Genomic DNA, 16,321 nt, shown 5'->3' with positions numbered 1-16,321 from the left:
ATCTTCTCGGAATCTACACTGCTAGTAGGAGATATCACCTGGCTGCCTAACTGGCATCCATTCGCCTCCTTTCCTGAGAACACCTCCCCCCCCTGAACAGCAGGCCTGGTTTAGACAGGATAACTGTCCCCTCTGCTCTGGGAGGTGAGGCCCTAAATGCACCCAGCCCATTAGGGTGATCCCACTCCGCTGACTACTTACTGTAATCTGGTCAAGGGTGGCCTAATCAGCTAAAAGCTCAGGACATCTGATCCGCTGTTGTGGGCAGTAGCCCTCTCCACCAGGGATGTGAAAACCCAGTGTCTTCCACTGCTGATGGTAGCAACCTCGCACCCCAGAGAAGAGCCAGCATGAGAGGAACCCACGCAGGGAGGGAGGCAAGCCAGGGATACAACTGCAAGCTCTGCTCTTCCATTTTTCTGTTGAACAACTAACAAACCATTGTAATTTAAGTCAGTTTGAAATTGCTTTTCTGTTGTTAGCAACCAAAAGCTTTCTGAGGGAACCCCGAGGGAAAGCATAAAAGGAAGTTCAATGCGCCATTCCTCAAATAGGCATAATTTCCACTGTTTCTTAACTCAAACTGAGATGTGATAAATATTTATTCTTATCACTTAGAAAAAGCTGAAATTTAAGACCTGACTCATTATCCCACCCTCTTTGCCATATTAACATAGTTGGCTAAAAAAGTTACTTTTTAAGAAAGGCTTTTAATAGATATTTACTTATATGCTTAAGATTACTTTAAGTTAAAATATTAACTATAGAGAAATCAAAGCTGTTTAAAGCCTTTTAGTCCAAATGAAACAAAGTGGAAAGAAATGTAAAAATCACCTGTTGTAAATTAAGATGTAAATATTAATTATGGGCTCTTTTAAGCTTCTGGCACAGAATGATTTTTGTAGACATATTAAAGAAAAATAGTATGATTTGTGGTCACCTAAAAGTACCAAAAGAGGTACACAACAGCCTGACCAGGCGGGGCGCAGTGGATAGAGCTTCGACCTGGGACACTGAGGACCCAGGTTTGAAACCGAGGTTGCTGGCTTGAGCACAGGCTCACCAGCTTGAGCGTAGGGTCACTGGCTTAAGCATTGGATCATAGACATGACTCCATGGTCATGGTAGGTTGAGACCCAAGGTCACTGGCTTGAGTAAGGGGTCATTGGCTCAGATGGAGCCCCCTAGTCAAGGCACATATGAGAAAGCAATCAATGAATAACTAAAATGATGCAACAAGTTTGATGCTTCTCATCTCTCTCCTTCCCTGTCTGTCTCTTCTCTCTCAAAAAAAAGAAGTACACAACAAACTGAATAGACCAAATTTAAAAAATTAAGAGATAGTAATGTCAAACACAATCTTACTGCAAATATGGAGAAAGCATTAATATCAACTATAGTACAAATTAAGGAATTTTTTGCTGCCTGGTCTTTTTTTGTTTTAATCAGGGACCCAAATGATCTACTTAACCGTATGGTTCCAACATTTTCTCCTTTTTCTTTATATACAAATAATTTTTTTTTTTTTTTTTTTTTTTACAGAGACAGAGAGTCAGAGAAAGAGATTGACAGGGACAGACAGACAGGAACGGAGAGAGATGAGAAGCATCAATCATCAGTTTTTTGTTGTGACACCTTTAGCTATTCATTGATTGCTTTCTTGTATGTGCCTTGACTGTGGGCCTTCAGCAGACTGAATAACCCCTTGCTCAAGCCAAAGACCTTGGGTTCAAGCTGGTGAGCTTTGCTCAAACCAGATGAGCCCGCGCTCAAGCTGGCGACCTTGGGGTCTCGAACCTGGGTCCTCCACATTCCAGTCTGACACTCTATCCACTGCGCCACCGCCTGGTCAGGATTTATTTATTTATTTATTTATTTATCTGACAGAGACAGAGAGAGGGATAGATAGGGATAGACAGAAAGGAAGGGAGAGAGATGAGAAGCAGCAATTTTTCGTTGCTGCGCCTTAGTTGTTCATTGATTGCTTTCTCATATGTGCCTTGACGGTGGGGCTACAGCAGACCGAGTAACCCTTTGCTCAAGCCACGAACCTTGGGTCCAAGCTGGTGAGCTCTGCTCGAACCAGATGAACCCACGCTCAAGATGGCAACCTCAGGGTCTTGAACTTGGGTCCTCTGTGTCCCAGTCCGATGCACTATTCACTGCAACACCGCCTGGTCAAGCACAAATCAAATCATTTTTGGCATTTGATCAGTTTTGTCTTTTTTTAAGTCAAACTTTATTTGGGGATAATTGTAGATTCACATAGTTTTGCCTTTGTGAATTAGAGATGCATATTAATAAATACATTCCCCAAACATAACATACTGGTTAAAAAGTAATATGACCATATCAAGTCATAAAAACTTTAAAAAAAAATAGTTCAACCTATTTTTGCCCTCATAAAAAGAGCATATATTTCACAGCAAGACTTAACAGAGAAAAAAGCTAGGTAGGTAAAAAGGAAAGACAACATCATGTATTCCTATTATTATTGATGTTTTCACCTAGGTTTTTTGTTTTATTTCTTTCTGTGTATTGTCTGGGGAGAGGGCTGGAAGCAATTGTGGTGGTAATAACCCCACTAAAAAAATACAAATAACCTTTACTCAGGAATAAACTGTACATATTTAGGACTCAATAATCCACACTATCAATGGTCACGAAATTCATAATTTGATAAGAATACCATCTATTTTAAGAGTTCTAGGGAGTAATAACATGATATCACCCCACACCATGATGCTGGTGCTCAAGAGCCAAACTGGTACCCCCAAAGAGGCAATGATCCAAGCCATGGGAAGCCTTTACAAACACAGCAAACAGTGAGCAGGGCGGAATGGTGACATTATTAGGGTGCCACCCAAGAGGGGTACCTCTTACTTCTCAAGGAACCAAAATGTTTTCTTAGAGCAGGTAGTGGAAGTCAAGTTTCCTTGGTACCAATTTAGAAAGGCAACTTCTTTGGTTGTTTATAAGTTAGTGTAATTACACACTTATTAGACCTCTGTTGTCATTATTATAGTAAATCCCACATTTTCAAAAGTGTAAAAAACAAGATATACATTTAAAAGCATCAAAAGACTATAATGCTACATGGTGTTAGATAAAGCTTTCAGTTACACTGTTCTCATTACAATCACGATTGGCAGTTGGAAAAACACTAAAAATGCTGTTTTATTTATTATTTTCTAAAATTTTTATTTATTGATTTCAGTGAGAGAGGAAGGGGAAGAGAGAGACAGGAACATTGAGCTGTTCCTGTATGTGCCCTGACCCAGGACCGAATCAGCAACCTCTGTGCTTCGAGATGATGGTCTCAGCAACTGAACTATCTGGTCAGGGCTAAAAAATGCCGTTTTAAATGCCGAAAAAAAGTACAAAATTTTATAGGAAAATGTACTGGACACTTAGAAATGTAAGCTTTTCTTTCTTTCTTTCTTTCTTTTAAATTTAATTGTTTACATAGATTCTAGTGTTGCCCCGAATGCATCTCCCCTCCCCCGTATTCCCCTCAACATCTCCCTACCCCCCCTCCCGCTAGCACCCTCCCCCCTTCCCTTCAGGTTTATCCCATCCTATCATCCCCTTTCCCTCTGTCCTCTTTTCCTCTGGTCCCTTTGATCCCTCCTCTGTCTCAATTCCATTCCTCAGTTCACATTGTTCATTGGATTCCTCAAATGAGTGAGGTCATATGATGTTTTTCTTTCTCTGCCTGGCTTATTTCACTTACATAATAGTTTCCAGGTCCATCCATGTTGTTACAAAAGGTAAGATTTCCTTCTTCTTCATGGTCCCATAGTATTCCATTGTATACATGTACCACTGCTTTTTAATCCACTAGTCCACTGACGGACACTTGGTCGATCTTGGCTATTGTAAACAATGCTGCCATAAACATGGGGGTGTATTTCTCCTTTTGAAACAGTGCTATGGTGTTCTTGGGATATATTCCTAAAAGTGGGATAGCTGAGTCAAAGGGCAGTTCGATTTTTAATTTTTTGAGGAATCTCCATACCGTTGTCCACAGTGGCTGCACCAGTCTGCATTCCCACCAGCAGTGCAGGAGGGTTCCCTTTTCTCCACATCCTCACCAGCACCTATAGTGTGTTGTTTTGTTAATAAACGCCATTCTGACAGGTGTGAGGTGATATCTCATTGTGGTTTTAATTTGCATTTCTCTAATGATCAGTGATGTTGAACATTTTTTCATCTGTCTATTGACCATCTGTACGTCCTTTTTGGAGAAGTGTCTATTCATTTCTTTTGCCCATTTTTGATTGGATTATTTGTCTTCCTGGTGTTGAGTTTTATAAGTTCTTTATAAATTTTGGTTATTAACCCCTTATCAGACATACTGTCGAATATGTTCTCCCATTGTGTGGTTTGTCTTTTATTCTGTTCATACTGTCTTTAGCTGTGCAAAAACTTTTTAGTTTGATATAGTCCCATTTGTTTATCCTGTCTTTTATTTCACTTCCCCGTGGAGATAAATCAGCAAATATATTACTATGAGAGAAGTAGGAGAGCTTACTGTCTATGTTTTCTTCTAAGATGCTTATGGTTTCACGAGTTACATTTAAGTCTTTTATCCATTTTGAGTTGATTTTTGTGAATGGTGTAAGTAGAAATGTAAGCTTTTCTTGACCCTACCTTTTAGAGTCCTAAATCCCGCAGCTGTAGCTCTTTCTGCTTACACGTCCCTCACACTTCTTTGACCTCCTACAGTACATTAAATTTCATGTGTTGTAACAAAATGTCACCTTATTTGCAGAGGCTTTGCTTTTCTACATGATAGTTTCCACTCTGACTACATAGTCACTTCCACAGGGTCAGAGGTAGGCATCTAACAGTTAGGTCTGGGAATGCCTATATGTCATGTAACTCTAAGGGCAGAGACAAACTGTCTACAGTACAAAGTGTTACTTACCACTCAACAAGGTCTTTAGAAGAATAATGACCTGGCATTTTAAAAAATGGTTTGAAATTAATTTAAGTATTCTTACAGAGAAACCTTTCTATGGGAAACAAACAAAAAAGCAATGTTCATTGTTTAGCTAAAAGAACGTGTCCAAACAAACAAAACTCCCCACAATTTACCTCGATAATATGCCTTTGTTATTGCATCAAATTCCTCTTGACCTGCCGTATCCCATAACATTAGTCTGACATCTTCGTCATTAACTCTGAAACAAAAGATACATTTACTTCCTATATAAAGGAAATTCCTTAGTAATATAACTTTCTGTATGTAAATTTTTTTATTTTTCAAACTTGGAGGTATTAAAATAACATTGTTGGTTTCATTCTGAAAAGTCTGAGTACTTTTCTACGCTGATATAATAACCAATAGTGAGAGTAAGGGTGAAAGACATTCCCCCAAAGCTAAAACTTTACGTGTGACTGGATTTACCCCGCATGCTTCGTCCTTCGACAACCAGCGCAGATAGTGCTGGCGCTGAGACTAGCCTTGCTGGGGAAGAGTTCTCTCCAGTCAGTACTTGCTCTCCTGACCACTCCACGCTAATTCTAGTGCACAAGTGATACAATAAGAAATGAAAGCAGCTAGCTTACCCTCATGGTTGCCCTTTAACTCAAAAATTTACTCTATTATGTCATATAGTCCACTGTCTTATTCATGGTAGTTATGACATGAATTAGCAAATACTGAACTACTGCTCTTAGGGAAATACAGGGTTAGATTTCCACAAACCTTGGTTATGTTTTCGGCAACTGACAATACATAACCTTGGTGTTTGTGTTTACTTCATACATGCTGTTAATTTATGAACACTGAGCTCACAGCCTCCAGCACTACAACGCGTGCCCGCACGAAGCTTACCTAACACGTGTTCTATCTGTAAGGCACAACACACACAGCCTTCTTGCACTTAGGATCGCCACACAGCATCTGAGCACTATGCTTGGGGGTCATTTTAAACAGCAAAATCACCAACAAAAAGCACAAAAATGTGGCACAAAACAGACCACTAAAAGGACACTGGTCTACAGTAGGAGAGACGAAGTAAAAAGAAAGTGTTGCCTTGTCCCACCTAGGCTGGGAGTGTGTGTGCAGGTGACTTGGATTTTTTCCTGCTCTGTGCATGTCCACGAATGACCCCAAAGCACTGGGGGTATGGATTGTGGGGTTACAAATAAATTGTAGCAAATTGGTGAATATGCCAATGCAGAGTCCACAAATAAAGAATATCAACTGTATACTTAAAATATTAATTTGGTTCAGATAACAAGTACAAAAAACAAGTATCATCAAGATTTAAAATGAATCCTCTTAAAATACCTAAAGGAAGTAAATACAAAAATATTTTTAAAAACAGTAATAGAATTCAAATTAGGAAGTCAACAATCTTTAAAACAATGAACACAATTATCTTTGATGTAATGTCTGGGCTAGTTAAGCCAGATTTGTTTAATGTTACCTATTTCTACAATATTATTTTATTTGTCTCTTATAATTTAAAATATCCTAAAAAGTTCTCAGGACTAATGACAAAAAGTGTTACTTTGATGTGTTTTAGAATCCAACTGGATTTCTTGAAGTAAGATTTCCTTTTCAAAGAAGTATTTAATCCTCCCAAAGCAGCTTCCTCTTATTTCGTTAGAGTAAAAACAAACGATCAGTTCTTAATTTCTATATATTCTTACCCAGTTTTTAAAAAAGAAGAGACATTAAAGGATCCCATAATATAAGAGATGAGAATTATTCCCATAGACAAGGAACTTCCTTCCAAATAGTAAAATAGTCGATGGAAATCCATTAGAGTCAAGCATCAGTTTGTATTTAAGAAGTGACTAACATGCCACCAATAAATATAGAACAGATATAAGACAAAACAAAAAGGGAGGAGGAGGGGAATAGAAAAAAAGAAGAAACCATGAGAAAGGAAGGGAAAAGACATGAAGGGTGGGGAAAGACAGGTACAATAAGAAACAAAAAGTGTTAGTAATGAAAACCACCATCTCATGAGCCACTGCCATTAGATGCCTAACCTGGGACTGTGGTAATTAGTCACTATTACTCTGATAGAAGTCTTGGACACAGTTCACAAAGTAAAACCAAGAGGATAAACCGTCCAAGTACATACTGGATTTGTCGCTCCAAAAAATCCACTCCAATGGTTTTCTTGTAATCTTTTGTAAAAATGCCTTTGCAGTATCGCTGAATCATACTTGATTTTCCAACTGCTCCGTTCCCAACAACCACCATCTTGATGGCCACTTCCATATCTTCCTCTAACATCTTTGGGGTTGAAAAGGTTTCTGTAGCAACTTTAATTCCAGGTGATCAGATATTCTTTCTCAAATCTGTAGTTTAAAATGAAAATGAAATTTTTTCATGACATAAAAACTGCACAAAATAAGCTATAATTGTTTTATCAAGAAATGATTATATGCAAGAATGTTTCTATGATGAAAGCCCCCTCCTCAGTCTGTTAAAGTCTTTGAAAAAAGGGGCAACAACAGCATTCACTTTTTACTCCTTATCAACAGCATAATCTATGACATCCAGTATCAACGCCTGACATGGTTCTGCCTTTCACAGAGACTGAGACCATGGATGGTTAAGGGTTGAGGCCTGATTCAAAGTTTCATTTGCTAGTTCTGTGCTCTTAGTGAAGTTATCGCTTATCCTCTTCAGCTTCAGTTTCCTGACGACATTTACCTGACAGAATTGTTGATCAATGATACTTTACTTATAAAGCACCTAGCAGAGTAAAAGTTAATCACTAAGAAAATGGTTGTAGTTACATCCAACATAATAAATCCTCCATAGTTATGACCAAATGGGCAACAAGTACAAAAGCTAAAGAAACTGCTTTTCGACCTCACAGGTAATAATTAACATCCCTAGAAAAGCACCCCAAAGAAAGATTTCGTGCAATAACATAGAACTGTGTGACAGTATTAGACTCTTAGAAGTGTTCAGGTTACAATGACTCCTCTACACATAATCTTATACCACACATTCTTTTAGAATTTCATTTCAGATTATTGTTATTCACAAATGAAAGTAATAGAACTGTACTGTTTTGCATTTCAGACTGAAAAGAACAGAAAGTCAATTTCTCATATTTCTTATTAAAACTACTAGTTAAGTTCTTGACCACTTAGCTATTATATTCCAATGACCTTAACTGAAAAATCCATCTATATAATCACTACACAAAGTCTGTGAAGAACATGCCTTTCTTTGTCCCTAATGAAGTTTCAGTAATGTCCCCAGTTCTTTATAAACTTTAATAATCAGAAGAATCATCAAGAAGCACTTGTTAAAATATTGGTTTTAGGTTGCCCTTCAGACAAAATAAAATAATTTTTAAAATCCCAAAACCTTAGAATATCAGAACAAGAGAGAGATCATGGTAGATGCAAAAATATGGGTAAATAAGACAGTCTTCTCTTGAATGCTCTAAATCGAGTTTGATAGTTGAAACAAAAATTATAACACTGTCTAATGTAGTTTTCAATATATGTAGAGAATATATTTAAGATAATTATATAAATGGATGAGGATAAAGGGAGATAGGGTTTCTATACTTCACTTGAACTGGTAAAATGTTGACACCAACAGATTACGATAAATTACATATACCGTATTTCCCCATGCATAAGACACACCCTTTTCCGAAAAATTGGGGGTCTAAAAACTGGGTGCTTATACAGTGGTTGTAGATTTTCATTTAAGAAGTGTGGCATTTCAAATGCCATAGATGGAACTGAGGACAAAGCAATATATGAAGACAGTGATTGTCATCAGACACAGGTGAGGACAAGCTAGTGGATGGGAGTTTTGACAGTGATGAGGAGTTGAATGAATTTTATGATGAATAAAACTTGAGTTCAATAACTTTATGTAATACATTTTTTTTTTCAAATTTTGGGCCCCCAAATTAAGGTGCATTTAAAAAAAATTTTTTTTAAGACTTTATTCATTTTAGAAAGGAGAGAGAGAGAGCGAGAGAGAGAGATAGAGAGAAAGGAGGAGCAGGAAGCTATCAACTCCCATATGTGCCTTGACCAGGCAAGCCCAGTGTTTTGAACCGGCGACCTCAGCATTCCAGGTCAACGCTTTATCCACTGCGCCACCGCAGGTCAGGCCTTAAGGTGCTTCTTATACATGGGAGCATCTTATACATGGGGAAATACAGTATATAATGTAATCCACAGAGCAACCACTAAAGTAGTTACACAGAGATACATTAAAAACACTACAGATAAAACAAATGGGAATTCTAAAACAAAATATGTATCAGCCTCTAGTGAACAGGAAGAGACCTGTCCACACAACAGCAGCAGAATATACTTCTTTCAAGCACCACTGAATGTATACTAAGATAAAACATATATTAGACCATAAGATAAACCTCAACAAGCTTAAAATAATGGGGCCACAATCAAATCAAACTGGAAATAAGTAACAGAAAGATAATAGAAAAATCTCCAAACATTTGGAAACTAAATACACAGACCTCTAAAAACAATCTGTGAGCCAATGAAGTTCAAGAGAAATTCTAAAAGGTAATGAAATTGAATGAGAATGAAAAGACAACCTGTCACAATTTGTGGGACTCAGCAAATGCCATGCTGAGAGGGAAAATGCACAGCACTGACTCTTACCTTAGGAAAAATGTCTCAAATCTACCTCGGCTCCCACTACAACAGTATACGAGGAAAAGCAAATGAACCCATAGTAGCAAATGGATGGAAATATCAAAATAAAGACAGGCACATAAATCAATGAAATTGAAAACAGAAAAAAAGAGAAAATTAATGAAGCAACAAGCTCGGGGTTTTTAATAATAAAAAAGCTGTATTTTTTTTTTTTTGCAATAAAATTGACAAACAGAAAAAAGAAAACACAAATTACCAATATTGGGAATAAAACATAGATATCACTGCAGACTCTGCACAGTCAGAAGGATAATATAACAAACAAATACATTTGACAACTTAGATGAAATGGAAGAATTCCCTGAAAAGTACTAACTACCACAACTCACCGACTATGAAACAGATCCTTTGTATAAGTACCGCGCGCTAACCGATTGCGCCACTGGAGCTCCTGAAACAGATCCTTTGAATAGCTCCATAACTATTAAGGAAACTGAATTCGTAAGTTAAAAACTCAAAAACAAATCTCCAGGCTCAGGCGATTCCATCAAAGAATTCTATCAAATCTTTTCAAGAATTAACACCAATGACACAAAATCTCTACCAGAATATTTAAGACGAAATAGTTTCCAACTGATTTTATAAAGCTAGCATTATCTTGATACCAACACCACACAAAAACAGTACAAAAACAAAACAAAAAACACAGGCAATATCCCTTCATGAATACAAAGGCAAAATTCCTCACAAAATACTTGTAAATTCAATCCAGCAATATATAAAAAGAATAACCAAGACTAAGTAGGCTTCATTTTGGGAATGCAAAGCTGGTTCAGTACTCAAAAATCAATCAATATAATCCACTATATGAACAAAGTAAAGAAGAAAAATCACATCACCATATCAATTAATACAATAGAAATACAGGACAAAATCCAATCCATTTGTGAGAGAAACTCTTAATAAACTGCAAAGAGAAGAGGACTTCTTCAACCTGATTTGGGGCATCTACTGAAAAACCATACAGTGGACATCACAGTAATTCTGAAAGACTGACTGCTTTCCCCTTCACAGGAAATGTCCACTCTCACTTCTCCTATTCATCACACTTGAAGTCCTAGCAAGCACAATAGGCAAATAAGCAAATTAATTAATTAAATGTTTATAGATTAGAGAAAAAAGAAACAGAATTGTCCCTATTCACAGATGACATAATTGTCTATGTAGAAAACTCTAAGGAATCCAAAAATTTTAAAATCGTGGAACTGCCCTGGCCGGTTGGCTCAGTGGCAGAGTGTTGGCCCAGAGTGTGGATGTCCTGGGTTTGATTCCCGGTCAGGGCACACAGGAGAAGTGATCATCTGCTTCTTCACTCCTCCTCTCCTCTCCTTTCTCTTTCTCTCTCTCTCTCTTCCCTCTCAGCAGCCACGGTGATTGGTTTGAGCTCATTGGCCCCAGGTGCTTAGAATGGCTCCATGGAGCCTCTACTTCAGGTGCTAAAATAGCTCTGTTGTGAGCATGGCCCCAGATGGGGATTGCTGGATCGATCCCGGTCAGGGCCCATGTGGGAGTATGTCTTTCTATCTCCCCTCCTCTCCCTTAGAAAAAAAAATCCTGGAGCTAATAAGTGAGCTTAGGAAGGACACACAGTACAGAGCAACATACACCCTCAGAATGTATTTCTATATTCTAACAATGCACAGTTAGAAACCAAAATGTTTTAAATGACATTTATAAGAGTTCCAAAGATATTAAACACTTTGGAATAAATCTAACAAAACATGCACAGGATCAGTATACTGAAAACTACAAAATGCTAATGAAACAAAGACCTACATAAATGGAAAGACACATCATGCTCATAGATGAGAAGGCTCAATAAAGTAAAAACAGTGTTTCTCCCCAAATCAGTGTATGATTTAATGCAATCTAATGTAACTGCAGGATTTTTTTTTTTTTTGTATTTTTCTGAAGCCGGAAGCGGGGAGGCAGTCAGACAGACTCCCGCATGCGCCCGACCGGGATCCACCTGGCATGCCCACCAGGGGGCGATGCTCTGCCCATCAGGGGCATTGCTCTGTTGCAACCAGAGCCATTCTAGCGCCTGAGGCAGAGGCCATGGAGCCATCTTCAGCGCCCAGGCCAACTTTGCTCCAATGGAGCCTTGGCTGCGGGAAGGGAAGAGAAAGACAGAGAGGAAGGAGAAGGGGAGAGGTGGAAAAGCAGCAGGATTTTTTTGTGGTTAGAGACAAGCTGCTTCTAAACTTTGCATGAAAAGGCAAAGGAACCAGAGTAGCTAAAACAATTGTGAGAAAGAATAAAATAGAAGGAAATCATATTACCTGATATTAACACACTATAAAGCTACATTAATAAAAACAGTGTGATACTAGCAGAGAAAGATACACAAATTAATGGAACAGAAAAGAGGGCCCAGAATTAGACCCACACAAATACAGCCAATTGATTTTTGACAGAAGTGCAAAAACAATTCAATGGAGAAAAAACGGTCTTTTTAACAAATGGTGATGGAACAACTGGACATTCATATGCAAAAAAATAAACCTTCCCCTAAACCTCATACTTTATATAAATAATTCCCCAAAAGGATCATAGATATAAATGTAAAACTGTAATTTTTAGAAAAAAATTTTAGTGGGTGAAAATCTTCTTGACCTGGAGTTAGGCAGAGTTCTTAGATGTGATACCAAAAGATGCACAAAATGAAAAACTGATAAATTAGATTCATCAAAATTAAAACATCTGCTTTGTGAAAGATACTGTTAAAAGAATGAAAAGATAAGCCATAGACTGGGAGAAAATATCTGCAAAATACATATCAAACAATTTGTATCAAGAACATATCAAGAACCCTCAAAACTCAACATAAGAAAGCAAACAAAATTTGCCTGGCACAGGTGGTGGCACAGTGAATAGAGTGCTGGACTGGGATGCGGAGGACCCAGGTTCGAGACCCCGAGGTCGCCAGCTTGAGCACGGGCTCATCTGGTTTGAGCAAAGCTCACCAGCTTGGACCCAAGGTCACTGGCTCGAGTAAGGGGTTACTCGGTCCGTTGTAGCCCCACGGTCAAGGCACATATGAGAAAGCAGTCAATGAACAACTAAGGTGTTGCAACGAAAAACTGATGATTGATGCTTCTCATCTCTCTCTGTTTCTGTCTGTTCCTATCTATCCCTCTCTCTGACTCTCGCTCTGTCTCTGAAAAAAAAAAAAGCAAACAATTTAAAAATGGGCAAAACTCTTCATCAGATACTCAACAAAAAGCACATGAAATGCCAAATAAGCACATGAAAAGGTATTCAACATCTTTAGCCATTAAAGAAATATTAAAACCACCAGACACCACGACATGTCTATTAGAATGGCTAAATTAAAAAATACTGACAATACCAAGTGCTAAGGAGGATGTGGAGCCACTGGAGCTCGGATAAGTGGATAAGTCATTGGTCAGAATGCAAAATGACAAACCCACTTTGGAAATTAGGTGACGGTTTCTCATAAAGTTAAACATACTTCGCATGACCCTGCAAGTCCATTCCTAGCAATACTGTAGAGAAATGAAAATTAATGTTCACAAAAAAAAACCTGTACATGAATGTTTATAGCACTTTACTCATAATCACCAAAAACTGGAAACAACCCAAATATCCTTCACTGAGTGGATGTATAAACAAACTGTGGCATGTCTATCTCATGGAATACTATTTAGCAACCAAAAAAAACCTGTTGATACATGAACAACTTGGGAGGAATCTCAAAGGCATCATGTTGAAAGAAGTCACATCAAAAGGTTACAGATTACGTAAGTCCATTTATATGACATTCTAGAAAAGGTCAGTACGATGATCCCAGACTTACATGGCTGGACTTACAATTTTCAACTTTTCAATGGTGTCAAAATGACAGGAATTTAGTAGAAACCATACTTCAAATTTTGCATTTTGACCTTTTCTCAGGCTAGTGATACATAGTATGGTACACTCCTGTGATGCTGGGCACTCCGCAGGGCTGGGCAGGCCCAGCCAGCCAGGAAATGAGGAGGGTCAACAACTGACACCCTACGGCAGGGGTCCCCAAACTATGGCCCCCCCCAGGCCATATGCGGCCCCCTGAGGCCATTTATCCTGCCCGCTGCACTTCTGGAAGGGGCACCTCTTTCATTGGTGGTCAGTGAGAGGAGCATAGTTCCCATTGAAATACTGGTCAGTTTGTTGATTTAAATTTACTTGTTCTTTATTTTAAATATTGTATTTGTTCCCGTTTTGGTTTTTTACTTTAAAATAAGATATGTGCAGTGTGCATAGGGATTTGTTCATAGTTTTTTTTATAGTCCGGCCCTCCAACGGTCTGAGGGACAGTGAACTGGCCCCCTGTGTAAAAAGTTTGGGGACCCCTGCCCTACAGGACAGTAAGTATTGAATGTGTTTGGACTTCTTTTCAACTTACAATGGGTTTCTCAGGTCCTGACCCCATGTTAAGTTGAGGAGTACCTGTAACTGATGAGTTAGGGAAAGCTATAAAATAGTATGAGTTTTTTTAGGGGTGGGGCTGTTAGAACTGTTCTATATCCTGATTCAAGTTGTGGTGGTTACATGAGTCTAAAATTCATAGAACACGCTTCCAAAAAAAGTCAATTTCACTATGTGAGAATATAAAAAATAATAAAACTTGAAGGAAAATAGTGCAATTGGATTTTCACACAGGCAGTGTAACGTTTGTGATTGTCAGCCACTACAACTCAATAGTCTTAAGGCACTAAAACAAATTAAGTTCTTAGAAAATAAGCATAACTCTGAGTACAATAATTAAAAAGCTTGACAGTTACGCTCTACATGCTCTTTATCCTAAATCTGATTTTTAAGGTTTTGCGAATCAATGCAGTCTTACAAATTAGAAAAGGAAAGGAAGGCACCCTGGCCACGAGCTCAGCGGGTTGGGGCAGCCTCCTGAATGAACCACCCAGGTCGTCGCTGGTTTGATCCCGGTCAGGGCGCAAGCGGGAAGCAACCAGTGAATGCACAACTGAGTGGAACAACAAGTGATTCTTTCTCTGTCTCTGTCTCTCTCCGAAATCAGTAAGAAAAGGAAAAGTTAACTCACTGCTCAAAAGATCTTTATTTTCAATCACACAGCCTGTACTTAAGTACGGGTACGATTATAAAAACACTGAAACACTTCTTGGGTTCAATGACATAACCTAGGTGTTAGGAGTTATATGCAACCTAGAGAAGCAAGCAGACCTTTTCAGAGTCCACTGCTACACACAGGACAGTGAAGTTCACTACCGCCTCACACTCCCTCAGGCTCCTCTGCCTGGGAGCTGCCCAGGGCGCCCCAGGAGTCAAGTATTTCTGTGGCAACCAGTGTCAATGAAATAGTACAATCTGGCTCATTCATATTCTAGCAGCCTGAGCGAGAAACTCGGGAAGGGTGGGGCCGCGGGGTAGAAGGGGGCCCGGCGCAGGGACGCGGGGTGTGAAAGCCAGGGCAGAGCTCGGGACCCCGTTCCCCATCAGACCTAACCCGGGCACTGAACGCCCCTCAGTGTCGCGGCCGCCTGAGCCGCCCCTTCCCCAGGGGCGAGCAGCCGGGAGCTCCGCCAGGCTGGGGCCAGCGCCTCGTCCCCGCTCCGCTCGCGCCCTCCCGGGGGGCGATCCCCGGCCCCCGCGCCCAGGAGCCCCCGGCCGCCCACCTCCTCCGGCTGGGTCCCCGCCGCGGCGCCCGGAGGCGGGGCAGCGGGAGTGCGGCGGCCTGGGCCGGGGGATGGAAGCCGGGCCTGTCCCCCAGCCCTTCTCCAGTCCCCGGGGAAAAGCACACCCGGGACGCGGGGAGAGGCGGCTCCTTCCCCAGCGGAGCCGGAGTCCGCAGCCCTCGAAGAGGGTGAGTGCGTTCGGCGCCGCTGCCCCGCCGGGCGAGCCGCTACTCACCGTCCCCCGCCGGCCGCGGACCCGCACCCCGCGCCACCGGCTCCTCCTGGTCGCGGCGCAACCGCTGCCGCCGCCGCCGGCGCCGCCTCCTCCCAGCGCGCCAGCTGCCCCCGCGGGCCGCCCGGCTGGCTCGCGCCCTCTTCCGCTCTCTTAGGAACCACTATGATTTTTTAGCGAACTTTATTGGCAGGCAGAGCCGAGAACGAGCGGCTCAGCAGCAGCTCTGCCGGGGATACCGGGGCGCGGGAGACTCGGCTCCCCTCATCTGTGGACCCGCCTGGCGGCCGAGCATGCGCCAGGCTTGGTCTGCGCATGCTCCGCGGGGACCCGCGGGACTCCCCCCCCCCCCCCCCCCCCCGTCGGCTCCGCCCGGTTCTGGCTGGTCACTGAGAACCGGTCTGTGGTCCCGGTGCCTCTGGGGAAACCGGGTGTGAAGCGGGGAGTCAGGAGGTGGGCAGAAGGTTCTACACTGTGGATTCTAGTAAAAACAAATGGACCGATGAAGGTCCTCATAAATGTCGCCCACAGTACAGTGCTCATACTTCCAGACTACTCCAAGGACTTGCCCCGTATTGGACGTGCACCTTATTTTCTTAACCGGATGACATTCAAGGGGCAGAGTGAGCAAAAATGTCGAGCAAAGTCGAAAACTCACAGTCCGCACATTGTGGCTGGACAAAGTAGCAGTAAGAGATGGTTAATAATTCAGAGAACCAAACCAAAGGTAAAAGGTTCCCCC

At 40.9% G+C, this 16,321-nt stretch overlaps 1 protein-coding gene across 2 annotated transcripts in view; it reads right to left on the bottom strand.

Moving 5' to 3' along the window:
- Positions 1 to 15,867, bottom strand: part of RAB23 (RAB23, member RAS oncogene family) — a 57,244-nt gene extending 41,377 nt beyond the window's left edge. For both annotated transcript variants that reach the window (XR_010748122.1, XM_066359121.1), the window contains exons 1-3: positions 15,583 to 15,867; positions 7,107 to 7,326; positions 5,101 to 5,186 (exon numbers count right to left, since the gene is read on the bottom strand). Coding sequence is in view for 1 of the 2 variants with exons in the window: in XM_066359121.1 (XP_066215218.1) it covers positions 5,101 to 5,186; positions 7,107 to 7,261 (241 nt within the window). In the remaining variant the exon portion in view is untranslated. The remainder of the gene's footprint in view (positions 1 to 5,100; positions 5,187 to 7,106; positions 7,327 to 15,582) is intronic.
- Positions 15,868 to 16,321: the final 454 nt, after the last annotated feature.

Source organism: Saccopteryx leptura, chromosome 1, assembly GCF_036850995.1.
Source record: "Saccopteryx leptura isolate mSacLep1 chromosome 1, mSacLep1_pri_phased_curated, whole genome shotgun sequence".
Classification (NCBI taxonomy): Eukaryota; Metazoa; Chordata; class Mammalia; order Chiroptera; family Emballonuridae; genus Saccopteryx; species Saccopteryx leptura.
The sequence above is the reverse complement of the archived record's forward strand: the minus strand, read 5'-3'. Positions and strand labels throughout refer to the sequence as shown.